General features: G+C 25.0%; 1 protein-coding gene across 3 annotated transcripts in view; it reads right to left on the bottom strand.

Moving 5' to 3' along the window:
- The window catches only part of LOC117180088 (putative glutamate synthase [NADPH]), a 276,810-nt gene that overhangs the window by 183,564 nt on the left and 74,684 nt on the right, over positions 1-18,562 (bottom strand). For all 3 annotated transcript variants that reach the window (XM_033372403.1, XM_033372402.1, XM_033372406.1), the window contains exon 2: positions 9,072-9,200. In XM_033372403.1, the coding sequence (XP_033228294.1) occupies positions 9,072-9,191 (120 nt within the window). In that variant the 5' untranslated portion in view covers positions 9,192-9,200. The remainder of the gene's footprint in view (positions 1-9,071; positions 9,201-18,562) is intronic.

The raw sequence follows: 18,562 nt of genomic DNA, 5'->3' as shown, positions 1-18,562 counted from the left end.
AGTTTCCTCTTTCTAATTATTCTTTTTTTAAATATGCCTGTATTGGCTCGTAACTTTTTTCCCCTTTTTATTACGTAATATTTAATGATACGCCCAATAAATAATTATAGAGTCACGTAGTTAAACCATTATTGAAATCTCGTGGAATCCCTGAAAATCTTTGCAATCCTTTAAAATTCTGTGCATTTTTTTTTTTTAATTTCTTTGAAATCAATGGAAATTATGTGATCTGAGTTTATAGTCAAAATTCTTCTAACTTCAACAACAATTTAATGACATTTTTTTTATCTAATTTGTTTTTGCTGTTGATATAATCAAAGTTTAAAATTAACTGAGTTTCCAAATTTTAAGTTAAGTTTTTTCAATGAAATAATTACATTTAAAAAAAAAATGATTGAATTTTTCACCAAATCTATGAATTTTCATCTACAAACGTAAATTTTCAAACAAATGCTCAGTTAAAAAAAAAAATTAAACGTCGGCCAAAAATAGTTGTATTTTCAATTTAATAATTAAATTTTAAGACAGTTTAACTTTTAACAAAAAAGGTGAATTTTTAATCAAATAGGACGAATTTTGTCTCCAAATGGACAAATGTTCAACAAAAAGTTGAATTTTGAAACAAAAAATATTAAACTTTAACCAAAAATATTTTATTTTTCAACCAATAAGGTTCAGTTTTTAACAAAATACTTAAATTTTCAAAAAAATAGTTTAATTTTTAGCAGAATAATTCATTTTCTAGTACAAAAATCAATTTAAAAAAAATAGTCGAATTTTGAAATATTAAACTTTAACCAAAAATTGTTGATTTACAACATGAAAAGTTGAATTAAAAAAAAGGTCAATTTTCAACGAAAAATGAAAGAGTTAATATTAAAATAATAAAATTTAACAAAATAGTTCAATTTTCAATCAAAGACCAATTTTCATTTAAAAAATATACATTTTTAGTTAAAAAAAAAATTGACGAAATAGATCAAGTTTAAAACAAGAAAATGATCTTTTAACGAAATTTCAACAAAATAATTAATTTTTCAACTAAAGAGATAAACTTACAATTGAAATGATGAATTTAACAACAACAACAACAAAAGAATTTTTAACAAACTAGTTCAACCTTCAACCCTGAAGTTAAATTTCATAAAAAAAATATAAAAAAATTCAACGAATAAAGATTTTTTATCCAAAAACAAAGTCATCCAAATTGTTGAAATTACGAGCCAAAAGCCGATTTTTTGGTAAGACTGTTGTATTTAAAACAAATTAATTTTCGACTAAACAGTTGCAGTTTTCAATAAAAAGAGGAAATTTTAACTAAAAATATTAGTTTTCTAACGATAAAGACGAATTTTTAATAGAAACATAGCAATTTTCAACAGAAAATGAAAAAGTTACTTTTTTAGGAAAAAAGTTAATGTTAAATTTATAAAAGGAATTTTCAACCAACGAGATGAATCTTTGAAGAAAAAAATAAGTTTGTAACAAATAAGTTAAATTTGTTAATTAAAAAAAATTCAGCCAAAAATAAAAAAGTTACATTTTTAACCAAAAAGAGAACAACTTTCTACCAATAGAGATAAACTTCTAAAAAAAAGGTTGAACTTTACAGAAAAAAAGGAATTCTTTAAAAAAAAGTTGAATTCGAACACGAAAGTATGTATTTTCAAACAAAATGTTCATTTTAAACCAAATATTAGAGTTTTCTACCAAAATAATAAAATTTGTAAACCAAGAAGAATTTAAAAAAAAACAGTTCAATTTGTTAGCCAAAAACACGAATTTTTATTAAACTAATCGAATTTTCGACCAGAAAATATGAATTTTCAACTGAAAATTATCAATTTTCAACCAATAATGAATTTCCAACAAAGCATTTAAACTTTCAATCAACGAGATGAATTTGCAACAAAAAGGATGAATTGTTAATTGGAATAGTTCAATATTCAATTAAGAAAATTAATTTTTAACAACAACAAAAAAGATATTTCAACCAAAAATACATGATTTTTCAATTCAAATGACGAATTTTCAAAAATAAATTTATTTTTGAATAAAATGGTTAGATATCCCAAACAAAAAGTATAAAATTTTAAATAAATTGTTGAATGTTCAACCAAATAATAAAAATCTTAACCAAAATTATAATCGTCAGGAGGAAACAACTGACAAAAAAAATACAAGGCAGATAAATTACTAACAAAAATATTATTTCAAGGTAGCCCCAAATTTCATTTTCAAAATTCGCTAACTTTACTCCGACTAATTTTTCATGTTCCCTGACCATAAATATTGAAATAACAGAATATTATCTTGGAACGAATAAAGAAATAGTAACGAATAAAACCATTAAATTTTTTTTTAATTTCTAACTTATTATTCTTTGCAGTTATTGAAAGTTCTTGAAATCTTCAAAATTCCATAAAAATCCCTTATAATCCTTCAAAATCTGTGAAAACCCCATAAAATTTCTAGATATTGGTTCAAATCCTTAAAATGAGTGATATATTTCTGAATCTTATTACAAGATCTATTACAATTTTTTAAAAGCCATTATCATTTCTCGAAATTCCTTAAAATGATTTAAAATTCCGATTGACTTTGTCAAATCTTATAAAGCCCTTTGGAATTTTTGGAAATTTCTTCAACCCTTCTAAATCCGGGAAAAACATCGAAAACCATTTATATCTCTTAAAATCCGTTAAAATCCACTGATATCCTTCAAAAGTCTTAAAAGTCCTCCTAAAAATATTTTTAAAAACTGTGAAAATCCTTTAAATCGCTTGAAATCCTCAGAATCTTATTAGAGTCCCTTATAATCCTTTGAAATACGTTGAAATCCTTTAAGATATCTCAAAAAGGCGTTAAAATCCTTTAATTATATTTTAAAAAATTCGTTAAACGTTGGAAATATTTTTTAATCTTTTAAATCTGGTGTACACGACTTTTAGAAATCCTTGAAATCTTTGAGAAATCTTTTCAGGGTTCCCGTTTTAATCAAAGAAAAAAATTCCCGGTCATTTTCCGGTTTTTACCCGGTTCGCAAACATTTTTCAAGGCCAATGAAAATTAAAAAATAAAAATATATTCTAAAAATGTTTCCATATAAAGTAATAAACAATAAACAACAAATTAAAGCATTCAAAGTGGAACACTTGAATTCCAAAAATTCAAAAAATATAAATCCACGTTTAACATTTTCAATACTCTAAATTGAAGAATCAAGCAATGAACTTTAAAAATTGTCAAAATTATATTATTTTAAGTAATTTTAAGCTAGACCCATTAAAAATTAAAAAATAATTTGTTTAACTTAACAAATTCAAAATCATTTTTGAATTTTTTGTCAGAACTTTTAAATATATTTCAAAATGAATTGAATTTGTTCTATACTTTTAGAAAATCCTGCAAATTAATAAAAAATTAATTTATAAATAACAATAGAACACTTATTATTTGTAAGAATATTACAGTAATATTAAGAGATATTTAGAAGTCTTAAAAAGTTTCGAATTAAATTTAGAACTTTAAACATTTTCAAATACTTACAGCCGAATTTAAAATAAAATGTAGATTTTTGCAGATTTCAAAAAAAATTAAGAATTGTGAAAGACTACAAAAGAACAAAAATTTTCTTAAGATTCTTAGGAAAATTGAAAATCATTTTTCAATTTGAAAAATTATTGTATTAGAAAGTTTAAGAAAGTTTAAGAGATTTAAAAATTATCAAAGAAGAACATGGAAGTTTTTTAGGCTTTCATTTAATTTGTTGGATTTTCAAAAACTGTTAATATCGAACTTGGGCAGATTTTTCTTCTGAAAATTCATAAAATTCCCGGTTTCCCGGTCCGGCGGCCACCCTGTTTTTTTATAAAAAAATCTTCGATTTTAAAAACTTCTAATTTTTAATTTTTTAAGCCTTTAAAACTTTATTTTAAAATTCTTTAAATTAAAATATATGCTTAAAAATTAAAATGGAAAATTTTTAAAGCAAAAGATTTTTGAAATTAAGCACTCTAAACTGAATGATATAATAATTTATAAAAATCACAATTTAGGCAATTATTTAAAAAACGGTTGAAATCAAAATTGGAAAAAATCTTTATTCTAAAAATTTGGTAAAATACCCGGTCAAAAAATAAATTCACTGTTATTTCCCGGTTTTCCCCGATCCCATAAAATTCCCGGTCATTTCCCGGTTTTCCAGGTTTCCCAAACTGATCTGATAGTCTTCACAATTCGCGAAAATACATTGCTACCATATGAAATTCCTTGAAATACTTTGGAATGCCGTAACCTTTTTCGAAATCTCTGTAAATTCCTAAAAATCTGTGAAATTTCTTGAAATCGTTTGAAATCTTTAAAATATTAGAAAATTCTCTTATAATCCTATACAATCTACTGAAATCCTTTAAAAACCCGAAAAAAAAACTTTTACAAAAAAAGAAAATATTTCAAAAAATTACTAGAGCCCTTGAAGTCTTTGAAATCTCTTTGAAAAGACTTTAAATACCTTTACTGAAATCTTTAAATCCATTAGAATTTTTCTGAGTCTCTTGAAATCCCTTACAAAATATTGAAATCCATTAAAATCTTTTGAAAACTATTAATAACACTTTGGAATTATTTTAAAACTTTTGAAATCCTGTGAAATCAGCGAAACCACTTTAAATCCCTTAAAATCATTTTAAATTTTGAAATCCCTTCAAAAATTCAATTTGAAAATTCCATAATTTGTAATTATTTTTACTTGAAAGAAAATCCAATTTTGAAAAAAAAAGAAACGAAAGGACATTAAACATGAATCTGAAATTTTGGGTTAAAGGATTATAAGGATATCCAAAATTTAAAATTTTTCGAAATGTCAAGGATATCCGAGTGACAATCAAAAGTTGAAGCACAGAATATTCTAATGTAATTCTTGTTCAAACATTGTAAAGTAAAAGGAAGAAATCTAGATAATATAGAGTTGCTGAACTGATAAATTGTTTCTTTAAATAGTTGCCTTTCAAGAACACAACAATGTCTAGACAAAATCTCAATATCACATAACTTCCTTTAAAATCATAATATTAAAGCAAACATTTAAATAAAGCACCAATCTAGGTCAAACAGAACTATTTTCACTCTTGTTCATCAATCAATTGCCTTTCAAATGCAGACGAGTTATTTTAATAAGTTAAACTCCGCTTCAATTTCCATATTTTACTGGAAGTACGAATAGCTGTTTTCTATTTTTGTAAGGAATATATAAATCAAAGTAAGAAAATTAACATGATTTCCATAGTTATTTCTCATTAAAAATTTTTTCTCATTTTTAAATAATTTATATTTTACTGAACTCCAAGATGAAGAGAATTAAATTTCCAGAAATAGTAACTAATTATTTAATTTCTTCAAGAAACTTAACATTTAAAATATCCTACTTTCTTTTAAATCTTAGTTTGCTTTAGAGAAGTGTCTAACATGTCTTTTTAAAAAATCCGGGACTTTTCTAGCCTTTCCAGAATAAAAAAAAAAACAATTTTCTTGGTGCTTTTTTAACAGTGAAAAAATACTTTTTACGAAACAGAAATAGTAGGTCTAGTGGAACTAAAAAGAAGTGTAATATGCGAAATTTCTTCCAAGCCCGCAAAATCTGATTTTATAGTAAAAAAAAAACAACATTTTTTGGTAATCTTTCATTTTATCACGGTCACAAATACTACATTTAGCTACAATCGACAATATTTCGAATTTTATAATTTTTAAAATTTTAACAAGTTAATTCAATTTTAATTTTCAAAAAAATTGTTAAATTTTCCAAAAAATAGTTGAATATTTAACCAAATTTTTAAATTTATTTACCCACAAAGATGAATTTTCTACCAAATGATCTAATTTTAAAAAATTGAACTTCAACCAAGAACCGTTGCATTTTCAAAGAAATAATTTAAAACTTTAAAAAGACAGTTTAAATGAAGAGATAAATTTTGAATTAAAGTGAAAAAATCTTTGACGACAAAAAATAATTTATAATCCGAAAATATAAATTTTCAACAAAACTATTGCAATTTTAGCTGAAAAAGTGGAAATTTTAAACTAAAAGATTTCTTTTCTACCAAAAAAAAAGAATTTTTAAAGAAAAAAAAATATTTTTCAACAAAAATTGGAAAAGTAACATTTTTATGTAAGAAGTTAATTGTGAATGAAAAAAAATCAACAAATTAGTTAAATCTTCAACCAGAGATGAATCTTAAAAGAAAAAAAAAAGTTTTCAGCCAAAAATGGAATAGTTGCATTTTGAATAAAAAAGTATCAAAGTTTTACCAAGAGAGATGAATTTCCAAAACAAATAGACTAATTTTCAACTAAGAAATGCCAGTTTTCAACAAAAAAAACGGAAAAGCTACATTTTCAGGTAAAAAATTAATTTTTCATACAAAAAATTATTTTTCCATCAGTGACAAATTTTCAAACTTATTTAGTTTGAAAATTTGTCATTGAAATTGAAAAAATTAAAACAAATTGTCGAATTTTCAAGACAAAAAGGCGAATTCTTTATGAAACAGTCCAATTTTCAAAACGAAGATACACATTTTCAACCAAAAAGTTCATTTTCAAAAAATAGGTAAATTCCACCAAATTAAACAAATGTATAATCCAAAAAGAAAATTTGTCATTAAAAAAGTTGAATCTTTCAGCCAAAAACAGGAATTTTTTTACAAAATAGTCGCATATTTAACCAGAAAATTTAAATTTTCAACTAAAAACAATACATTTTTAACCAATAATGAATGTTTAACAAAGTAGTTAAACTTTCAAGCAAAAATTTATTTTATTTTTGATGTTAAGGTTCTTGAACAGGTAAAATTATTAAATAATTTTTATGTTAATTTTTCTGTCTACTGATCTAGTCAATATTTTTGAATATTAATTTTTTTAATTGTGAAAAAGGATGAATTTTCAACTAAAATGGTTCAATTTTTTAATTTAAAACATTAATCCAACTCTTAACCCGGTAGATAAATTTTCTAAACAAATAGAAGAATTTTCAATAAATAAATATTGTGGCATTTTCAACGAAAAAGTTAACTTTCAACCAAACAGTTTCAATTTTAACCAAAAAAGAGTAAATTTGAATCAAAAAGATTAACTTCCTACCAATAAAGACACATTTTTAAAGAAAAAAATATAGATTTATAAAAAAAATGAAGTAGCTACATTTTCAACCGGAGATGAATTTTATACCAAAATGCTACAATTTTTAACCCAAAAACAAAAATGTTCAACAAAACCGTTTAATGTTTCAGACAAAGAACAAGATTTTTTAACAAAATATTGAAGTTTTCACCCTGCTAATACGAATTTTTAACTAAAAACTATCAATTTTCGATCATTAATTAATTTTCAGCAAACTAGTTAAACTTTCAGCCAAGAAGATTAGTTTTTAACAAAAAGAATACATTTTTAACTAAAATGATTCAATTTTCAGTTAAAAAATTAATTTTCAAAACAAAACAAAAATAATTTTCAACCAGAAAGATGATTTTTTAATCAAAATGATGAAACTTTAACAACAATAAAAATACTCCAACAAATTTTTTATTTTACCTGACATATTTTCTAAAAAAAATCGATTTTTAACAAAATATGTGGATTTTAAATGAAATAATTTAATATAAAAATGTAGTCGTGAAATTTTCAGTTGAAAACATTATTTTTCAAACAAACTGATGAATTTTTAATTAAAATTTGAATCTTTAACTGAAATAGTTAAATTTTAGGTCAAAAAGATGAATTTTCAACAATAAAGATTAATCTCCTACAAAAAAAGGCGAATTTTCCACAAAATACATAAGTTTTCAAACAAATAGTTGAATTTACCCAAAAAAGGTAAATTGATTGACATTTTTGACCAGAGATGAATGTTAAATTAAAATAATGAATCTTCAATTAAACAATAATTTTAAAAAAAGTTTCAACAAAAAATTGATATTTAAATTTTTATTTGAAATTAATTTTCAACCAAACTGATGAATTTTCAAACATTTTGAACCTGAGAAAAATGTTCAGTTAAAATATTGAATCTTCAACCGAAAAAATGAATTTTTAATAAAAGAGTTGAACTTTCAATCAAGTGGTTGAATTTTTAAGTAAAGAAAGATAAATTTACAACGAATAATGTAAATACATTTTCTATTATGTATGTTTGAAATATCATCAATTCGATTATCAAACTTAAGCCAGCGAAAAAAATCTCCCAAAAAAAAGTTCAAAAGGTTTTTCTTACAGTGGAAAATAATAAACATTCAATAATAAATTATAATTTAATTAGAGTAAACTGAGATAATCTGAAAAATCTGCGACAGTAGATAAAGTAGAAATCACTTTTCTAAATTAAACAAAATTATTAAAATAATGAAAAACTGCATTTTTCTGCGATCAGAAGGAAATTCCCGGTCATTTTCCGGGTCAATTTGCTACCCTGGTCATTTCTAAAACCATGATTAAAGTAATGATTTAAAGTATATATTTTTTAACCCTTGCTTGACACACTGGGGTACAAAACACCCCAGCATATTTCCAAGTTAATTTTGTGTACTCAAACTCGATAGAATCGGGTATACAACGCCATCTGGAATTAGCCAGATGGTCACTCAAATTTTTAGCGATTTTTATCAAAAATTGGAGAAAAATTTGGAAAGTGATATCCAAAGAAGCTAGGAAAAAATTGGCAGGTCAAAATACACAACCGTTAAGTTTTTATTACATTCTTTCGACTGGGGTAAATAAAACCCAAGTGTGTCAAGTAAGAGTTAAATTTAATCTGATGTTATCATCCAACTCAAATTTAAAACTAAAAACACTGAAATGTTAAAAAAAGCTTCGAACATAAAGTACAGATTAATTTTACGAATCTTCTAATCACTCACTGGATAATTTATTGGCAAGTAAGCGGGTTTTATCAACTAGTATAAATTCTATTTCGGCAGAAGGTCTTGCAATTTGTAACAATCCTGACAATCTATCAGTTAACATGTCATGAAATGACATTTGAAATTTGAAATTTAGTGCTCCATTATTAATACCTTGTGCGAACGTTTGCCATCAATTGCGACGATAAAACCAACTCCACAGGCATCCTTTTCAAGAGACGGATCGTAGAGACCCTGCTTCACCGGAAGGGACCACGGGTCACCAGAGCTCATATTCGTAACCTAAAAAACATAAAGAAACGAACAATTAATTTAAATAAAAATATATTTTCACTCATCGACCGACTTGATATGAAATTGGTGGTGTTACCAAATTCTTTGGGACTCAAATATATTTCAGATCTTCAAAGCCCAAAATGCTCTCAAAAGAGGAGAATACATTCTTTTACATAACATTAACCCTCAAAGTACATACATGGTAAAAATTACGGCAAAGTGCATAGTGGGTGTTCAACACCCCAGCGCATTTAATCATGTATTGTTTAACCCCTATTGAGTATTTTGTCATAATAAAATTATCCAATATAGTTTAAGGTATCTTTTATAAGGTAGAGTTGATTTTATAGCCATTTATTTATTTTAAGTTTGTTAAAAAAATTATTGAAAAAAAGTAAAAAAATGTTTTTTTTTTTACTTAAAAACTCATAACTCACGCAATTTCAATTATTTTAACCTGAAAATTTATGTTTATACTTTTGAAATAGTATACTTTCATAAAAAAAATATTGAAAAATAGGTGCTTTCAAAAAAGATATTTATTTGCTTAGTTGAAAAGTCAATTTTATAATAAAATGATGAATCAGATTTTTTGCTTTTAAATTGATTTTTTATTATAAAACTTGAGGAACTTTGACATGTAATACTATAAAAATACAAGAAATTGAAAAGAGACATATATAACTGTAAGTTATAAGCCATATACAAAGAAAAAAAGTATGAAGTAATCGAAAAAAATATAATTATTTCACTTCATATGATATTTTTAAGTTAGAAAGTAGAACAAAATAAAAAAAAATCAACAATAAAATTTGCTGCAAAATTAGTTTTTTACTAACTAAGTTCACACTGGGTGTTTAACACCCCGCGATTTTTTTACCTCCACTTTCAGCAGCTGCTACTAGTAGACTGACGCTTTACACATTTCAAAGGATTTTAAGGATTTTCAAGATTGAAAAATGGCGTGTACACTGAATTTAAAAGTTATTTCCCAAATATTTCATAAAAATATCAAGGATTTAAAATATTTGAAGATGTGTCCTCTATATTCCAAAGATTACACAAAGATTTTAAAAACCTAAAAATATTTAAGGATTTTAAAGATTTTAAAAGGGCGATAGTAAACCAGACTTCGAAGATTTTAAATCATTTCAAAGATTTGAAATGATTAGAAATATTCAAATGATTTCAAACGAATACATACAATTTCAGAAAGATTCTTAAATATTTCAAAGATTTCATCAATTTTTTAAAAACTTCAACAATATTTCTAAAGAATACAAGAATTATCAAGATTCCTACAAGAGTACAGTATACCAGATTACAAAAATTTCAAAACATTTTAAAGATTTGAAACAATTTTAAAATAATTTTTTGAAAGATTTAAAAAGATTTAAGAAAAATTTCAAATATTTTAACAATTTCAAATTGATACAAAAGATTTAAATGATTTTACTAAGATTCCGAATATTTCAAACAAATTTTTAAACTTTCAAAAGATTTCAAGGATTATAGATTTTTTTAAATAGTATAAAAAAACAAGATTTTTAAGACTTCAAAACGTTTCAAAAAATTTAATGATTTTAAATGAATACAAAATATTTCACAAATATTTTCAAGATTTCCTAAAAATTTCATAAAGACTTCAAAGAAATACAAGAATTTATAATATTTAAAAACATTTAAAGGATTTTAAAGCGATTTCAAGATTTTTTAGAAGATTTCAAAAAACTTTCTCAAATATCTCCAAGAAATCATGAAAATTTCATAAAGGTTTCAAAGTAATACAAAGTTTTTCAAAGATTTCAAGAATTAGAAGAAGATGTTTAAACCAGATTTCGAAGATTTCAAAGATTTGAAACGATTACATTTTTTTTTAGAATATTTCAAAAGATTTTACAAAGATTTCAAATATTCCAGGGATTTCAAACGAATACAAAAGATTTCCGATAGAAATCACTAATATTTCAAAGCATTTCACAAGGATTTTTAAAATTTTTAATAATTAAAAGGATTTTAAAAACGCTTGAATGGGCATAGTAAACCAGATTTATAAGATTTCACAAGCTTCAAAAGATTTCAAATATTTTTATGATTTTAAATTCATACAAAGGATTTCACAAATATTTCAAATATTTCAAAAGAATACAAGAATGTCGAAGATTTCAAAAAGTTTACAATATGCCAAATTTCAAAGATTTCAAAAAATTTTTAATATATTAAACGATAAAATTTTGTTTTCAGATTTCAAAATATTTTTAATATTTTAAACGACTACAAAATATTTCAGAAAGATTTTAAGGATTCCAAAGATTTTAAACGATTTAAAAATTGTACAGAAGCTCTCAACAGTTTTCACAAAGATTTAAAGTATTTTAATGATTTCAAATTAACACAAAAGATTTCACAAGAATACAAGTACTTTAAAAGTTTCAAAAAGCCTACGGTACACTAGATTACAAATATTTGAAAACATTTCAAAGATTTTAAGCCATTTCAATTTTTTTAGAAGATTTCAAAAGATTTGATAAAGATTGAAAGGATTTCAAAATTTTAAAAAGGCGTGTACACCATATTTCAAAGATTTTAAAACTTTCAAAAGATTACAAGGTTTTTACAAATCTTAGAAATTGGATTTGAATGACTTCAAATGAGTACATAAGATTTCAGAAATATTTCAAAGAATTCATAAGGATTTCAGAAGATTTAAAAAAAGTCAAGTATACCAGATTTGAAAACATCACAAAGATTTTAAACGACTCAAATTTTTTCAGAAAATTTCACAAAGATTTCAGATATTACATTGATTTTAAATAAATACAAAAGATTTCAAAAAGTTTCCATAATTATTTCAAAGAATTCATAAGAATTTAAAAAGATTTCAAGAATTTCAGAAATTTCAAAAAGATTTCAAAACATTTCAAAAAATTTCACAAAGATTTTACAAAAAATGCTGAAAGGTTTCTCAAAGACTTCACAGAATCTGCACCTTTCCAAGGATTTCAAATACTTTGCAAATATTTTTAAAAAAACATTCTAAGTCCCGTATAACATCAGTTTCGAGGGTTGCCTCGCACTGGCCTTCTAACAAAATCGGTACCCTCGAATCGTAAACAGTCAGGGCCGCTTAAACAGCTTCCAATGGGAATGCATAATATTGCGCAATATTCTCGAATGAGTACTCGCGTACTGCGAGAGTCGCAACCCTCTCTCGCTCTGCCCCTGAGAAAATGTGTGTGCCAGCAGTTTTAGAAATTACAAAACCGGGAGCGGCTTTTATAGGACCTGGAGTGTATTTCCAAAGATTTCACAAAGACAATTTATGTTCGCGAAGAATTCTGTGATATCACCAGGTCAAACTGCGCCATTTCGTAAGAAATCGGTTCTTCCATTTTGGCAACTTTATTCTAAATTCTACACTTGTCTTTAAATTACATTCGCAATAAGAAGCCAAACACGAAGCAAATACATTTTCTTTGTTTGGCGTCAAGATTGCCATTCAAACTATCTCAAAAATTAAAAATCCTATTGTTTAATCAATTCGTTTACAAAGACACGAAAATCAATTTATGTCCTTCAAAATTTAATAGCAAATTAACAAAAAATCGGAAAATAAACTAAATTAACTTCTAAACTATTCCGAAACAATAAAATATGCAAATATGCAAGCCTTCGAATCAAGAAAATTAATTTCATTGAATTTTAATTCGTTCCGGATTTTGAAAATGACCTTGCAACTGAAGAAAAGTTTCTGTAAAAGTCACAAGGGAAGAAAAACTTGAAATGTCATAAGCAGCATTCATTCTTATATTACAACGAAAAAAGGAAATAAAAAGCTATATAGGCGAAGAATAAAAACTGACACGCATGCAATTCTCAAAGGTCAGCGAAAAGCAATTTACACGCAACTTGATTTCCATTTTTATCGTATCAATTTTCAAGAAACAGTTTAAAGTTTCTTATTTTTGGTTCTCAAGGTTTAAAACAGGCTTTGTTTTCGCAAATCGATATTCGCTGTTGTTTAAAAAATTTTCCAGGTCAGGAAGTGGGAGAATTTTATTTTATAGATTACGCTAGAAAAATATTGTTTAAGAGTTTTCAAAAAATAAAAACATAGGACGTTGACATTACAAACGTCTGGCCCGTTTTCCGAAAATACTCGTTTTATAAATCGCACTTTGACATCAAGCCAATTTGCCCATTTCGTGTTTAGAAACTTTCCGAACGCTAATGAGCTGCAAATCCTAACTAGAAAACTGATTAATTTTCTTCTGCGAAGAATCCTTTACTTTCAATTTCGCAATCAAATGACATTTTTAGAATGGTTAGTACACAAATGACTTGATATTAGAAAATAAATCTGTGACTTTTGAGCCTATCTCAATTAATTAAAAAATACTAATTTATCTAAAATAATTAATTTAATTTAATTAAAGTCTAATGAATCGAGATTAAAATCAATTTTTTTTCTTTCACTAGTACTCACTAATGATTATCGACTGTAGGTTACATTATCCACTGTAGGGTGGATTTCCCTAACAATTTGCAACATTACGATTTACATTTTTGCATTTTTTTACTGCATGACTAAAATTTTTTATGATGTGATAAAAAGAAGAAAAGTCGCACAGTTTATGGCACAAATTTATTATTCTTTATATTCTACGCCTGGTTATAAAATTTACGAGACAATAAAAAAGCGGTGTCATTTTTTGCATTTTAGAACAAGATTTAAAGGATACTAAAAAAGACAAAAGAATTTCATTTCATAGAATTATATTTTATGGACTATTGACTTTACAAATTTGAATTTTAGAATAGGGCAAATTTTTGTATCAACTGGAAATCTGATTGAATTGAATCGACCAGGATGAAAGATTTTTAAAAAATCCAGGTTTTTTGCGGGTTCGTACAAATTTTTTGATGGTCAATGAAATCAAAAAAATTTGAACTCTTAAAGCTACCAATCCTTCATTTGAAGAGATAAAAACTGAAGTGCAAATTAAAGCAAAATTTACAATCTTAAGCTTTCATTATTTTAATTTAAAGTATTTTCAAATTAAGGATTGTTCAATTGATACATCAAAACTTGTTTATGTTTTGAAATTTTTAAAAATATTTGCTTAAAATTATTTTTTTAAGACCAAAAAATAATTAGCTTCAAAATCTACATTTTGTTTAAAATATTTATTATTTTTAAAACTTTATCAAAACTTCTAAGTATCTTGTAAAAAGATTTGAATTTTTCCCAAAAAAAGTCCGGAAAAAAATCCTTACAATCATCCAAATTCTTCTTTTACATAATTTTGAAAATCTTTTGCAATCTTTTTAGATATTCTCCGAAAATTAATTTTTTGTAAAGGTAGTCAATTTTTGTTCAAAATGTGCAAAAAAGTACATTTAAAAAAAAATTATTTGAAATAATTTCAAGTTTTTAATTAGTTTTGAATCTTTTCAAAACTTTTCTAAACCTCTTAAATTTACTCTACTGTTGTCGAAATTAATAAGTATTCAATTTTTATTTATACATCAAAATGAAAAGCTTCACTTACAAACTTAAATTTTTCAAGGTAGAATAATTACAAATGTAACGTTTAAAGTTTAAATGGAACTTTGAAAAATTATTTGGGATAACTGAAAAATCCCGGAAAATTTTTCATTTTTAACCATTAAAAGACTGGTTCTTTATAAATATTATTTATTTATTAAAAATAAAATAATGAAATATTTTGATATTTTGAATTTATAAAAACAATCATTGAAAAAATATAGTTCTAGATGAAGAAATTTGCTTCAAAATGTCTATAATCTTTTTTAACAGGTACAAAAAACGTTATGAAAACCCGAATTAATAATTTAAAAAAAAATACCAAGAAATTTCGAGATAAATCAGTAATATTAAAACCTGCAAAGTTTTTTTTTCAGGAACAAATTTTTTGCGTCCAAGGCTCACCTGCTTTTACCTTTATTTTTTATACAATTTTTATTCAGTTATTGTTATTTTAATTTTAAACAATAATTTTTGCAGTTTCGGAAATTAAGTTTCAGAATTTCGAATGATTGGGAAGATCCTCCTTCGAAAAATGTGTAAAATTTCCGGTCAAAAAATAAATTTACTCTTGCATAAAAAATTATCGAGGAACTATTCGGGGCCAAGATAGACCGTTCTGACTGCTAATGTGTCGCTGTCAAGGAGGTCTATCATGGCGCTGAGTAGAAATAAAACCTTTTTTTTTGTTGTTAAGACTGCCTAGATGACGAGCAAAAAATTACTGATTTTTACTGTACATTTTTAATTTTTTATGCTTTTAAACACCCTGGATATTTTTGGAAATCTGAAAACAAAACATTTGATTCAAAAAAAATAATTGTTAGTCCTGATTGGCTAGCCAGCACCCGCTTAGGCTCAGAAAAGACTGACAAGATGATGAGAATAAACATTTATTTTTCATTTTTTATATTTTTAAACACCCTAGCTTTTTTTTAGAAATGTAAAAAAACAATATTTGGATTAGCCACTTGGAAAATTGGTAGGTATGTAGATTTAGCCCGCACCCGATTAGGGCCCCAAAAGACTGACTAGATAAAAAGGCAAATTTTGTTTGTTTGTTTGTTCATTTTTGATACAAGACGGACTAGATAATGAGGAAAGAAAAATATATTTTTAAATATTTAAGTTTTCTCGGTTTCCCTGTCTAGCAGCCACCCTGATTGATTTTCATATAAAATTGAAGAGAATAATAAGAGTTATATTTTATGATTTTTGCAATCTAGAAAATAAGTTGGGTTTTGCGCAATTTCTTGTTATTGAAAATAGTTTGCACATGTTTTTGCACAAGAATTGCATAAATATAGGTGCAAAATATAGATTCAAGGTCACAATAAGGTAATTCAAAAGTGCATTTACTGAAGAACGGTCACATAACCCTAGCTTTAATCTATCGATTTCATTCACGACAATTACGACGCATTCTTCCCAGGTACGACCGCAAAAGGTACTTGATGATCCAAATAAAACGACTGGTCTTTCCGCCAACAATATATATAATATAATTTTTTATTTTCCTTGTAAGAATCAATTTATAATTTTATCAAACTTTATGTACGGTTAAAATAAAAAAAAAATAAGAATTATAAAGTAAATAAATGAAAATTAAAAATATGAAGAGAACATTTTGGGATGATTAGATCATTAGTTTTGGCGAAAAATACCTATACATTTTCTGCAACATATTTGAGTTTCAAGAATAACAAATTCAATAAGAAATTCTTTTTAAAAAATCAGATGAATAATTTATAAAGAAATTCAGAATTTCTTATTTGCAGAATCAAATTAAATAAAACAACAAAATTTTGAATATTTTACAAGATTGCACAACATTACCTTTTTACTCAATCAGGTTCCAAAAAATCCCAATTTCGAAATTCCAAAACTTGTTGTGACTTTTCCCCTGACCGACTTTTCGTTTTCCCTGACAGTTATAAAATTTGTTATTCAGGTATTAAAAAACTACATTTATCTTGAAACAAATAGATGAATTTTTAACCAAATTGTTGATATTTTAAACAAAAAGATAAATTTTTTAACAAGAAAGACGAATTTTCAATCAAATACATGAAGTTTAAACTAAAAATAATAAATTGTAAGTTGAAAAATTGATTTCGAAACAAAAAATCAATACAATAGATATTATTTTCAAACAAACAGATGTATTTTCAACCAACAAGAGTAATTTTTTACCAAACAAGACGAGATTTCAAACAAATAAATAAATTTTTAACAAAAGAAGATGGGTTTTAAACAAAAGTGGAGTAGTAAAGTTTTCAATTGATAAAATTAATTTTCAATAAAAAAAACATTTCGATAAAAGAGTTAAATTTGCAACCAAAAAAATGAACTTTCAACCGAAAAGATGAATCTTTAACCAAAAACAATTATTTTCTACCTCAAAAAAAAGAATATTCAACAAAATACATACATTTTTAACCAACTAATCGATTTTTCAAACAAAAAGATGAATTTTCAACCTGGAAGATGAATTTTCTACCAACAAAGACGAATTTTCAATCAAATACATGAAGTTTAAAATTAAAATTATAAGTAAATTGTAATTTAAAAAAAAATTATAAAAAAAAAAACAATTTCAACATAATAGATCAATTTTCAAACAAAGAAAACAATTTTCAACCAAAAAGATAACTTTTCAACCAAGAAGCATTATTTTCTATTACAAAAAAAAATGAACTTTTAACAAAATAGTTCAATTTTCAACTAGAGATAAATAGTTGAAGATGAATTATCTACAAAAAATATAATAGTAGATATTATAACCAAAAACGATTATTTCTTAACGAAAAATAAAATAATTGAACTTTAACAACAAAAAATCATTATCAAGAAATTGAATTTTTTTAACGAAAGATGAATTTGCAACCAAAAACATTAATTAAAGATAAATTTTGAACAAACAAAGGAATGTTTACATGTTTAGTTAAGCAATTAATTTTTAACAAAAAAAAAATGAATTTTCACTCTAAACAGTTTCTCTTCGAAATAAATAGTTGAATTTTTGAACCAAAAAAGATGATTTATCAACAAAAAATGTAATAATTGTTAGTTCAACTAAAAATGAAAATTTTGAATTCAACCAATAAAGACGAATGTTAAATAAAACAGTTTATTCCTCAACCTAAAAAAGATTTCTTTTCAATTAAACAGTTGCATTTTAATGAAGAAAAAAAATGAAATCTATACGATAAGGGATGAATTTTTTTTAACCAAGAAGATGAATTCTTAAACCACCAAACGAATATTCAACAAAATAGTTTAATTTTGAACCAAGAAAGACTTTTCAGTCAATAAGGAAAAAAAGTCACTAAAAATATTGAATTTTTATAAAAAAAGATTAAAGCTCAAGATAAAAATTAATTTTCTATTTAAAACATAAACAAATTCAACAAACCAATGAAATGTTCAACCAAAGAATTACATTTTTTAACACAAATATCTTTTTTCATACAAAAATATTAATTTTTACCAGAAAAAACGAGTTTTCAAACAATTGATTCCACCATTAATTTTTGAAAAAAAAACGAATTTTCAACAAAATAAATCAATTTTTAACTAAAACTAGAAGCTCTTACGCGCGCGACCCACTACTTTCATTGTAATTATTCTATTTGGAAACTCGTGGTACCATAACCATATACGACGAAAGACCGGATTGTGTACTCGAATTTTGAAAACCCGACTAAACTCGGGAGACGGTTTTCTGCAGTTTTCCTCTCATCGGACCAAACGTTTTGGCGAATGCGAGCACTTCGAGCAAAGTCGTATGCAGCTGCATTTTAACTAAACCTTAGTAAAA

This window comes from Belonocnema kinseyi, chromosome 9, assembly GCF_010883055.1.
Source record: "Belonocnema kinseyi isolate 2016_QV_RU_SX_M_011 chromosome 9, B_treatae_v1, whole genome shotgun sequence".
NCBI lineage: Eukaryota > Metazoa > Arthropoda > Insecta > Hymenoptera > Cynipidae > Belonocnema > Belonocnema kinseyi.
The sequence above is the reverse complement of the archived record's forward strand: the minus strand, read 5'-3'. Positions and strand labels throughout refer to the sequence as shown.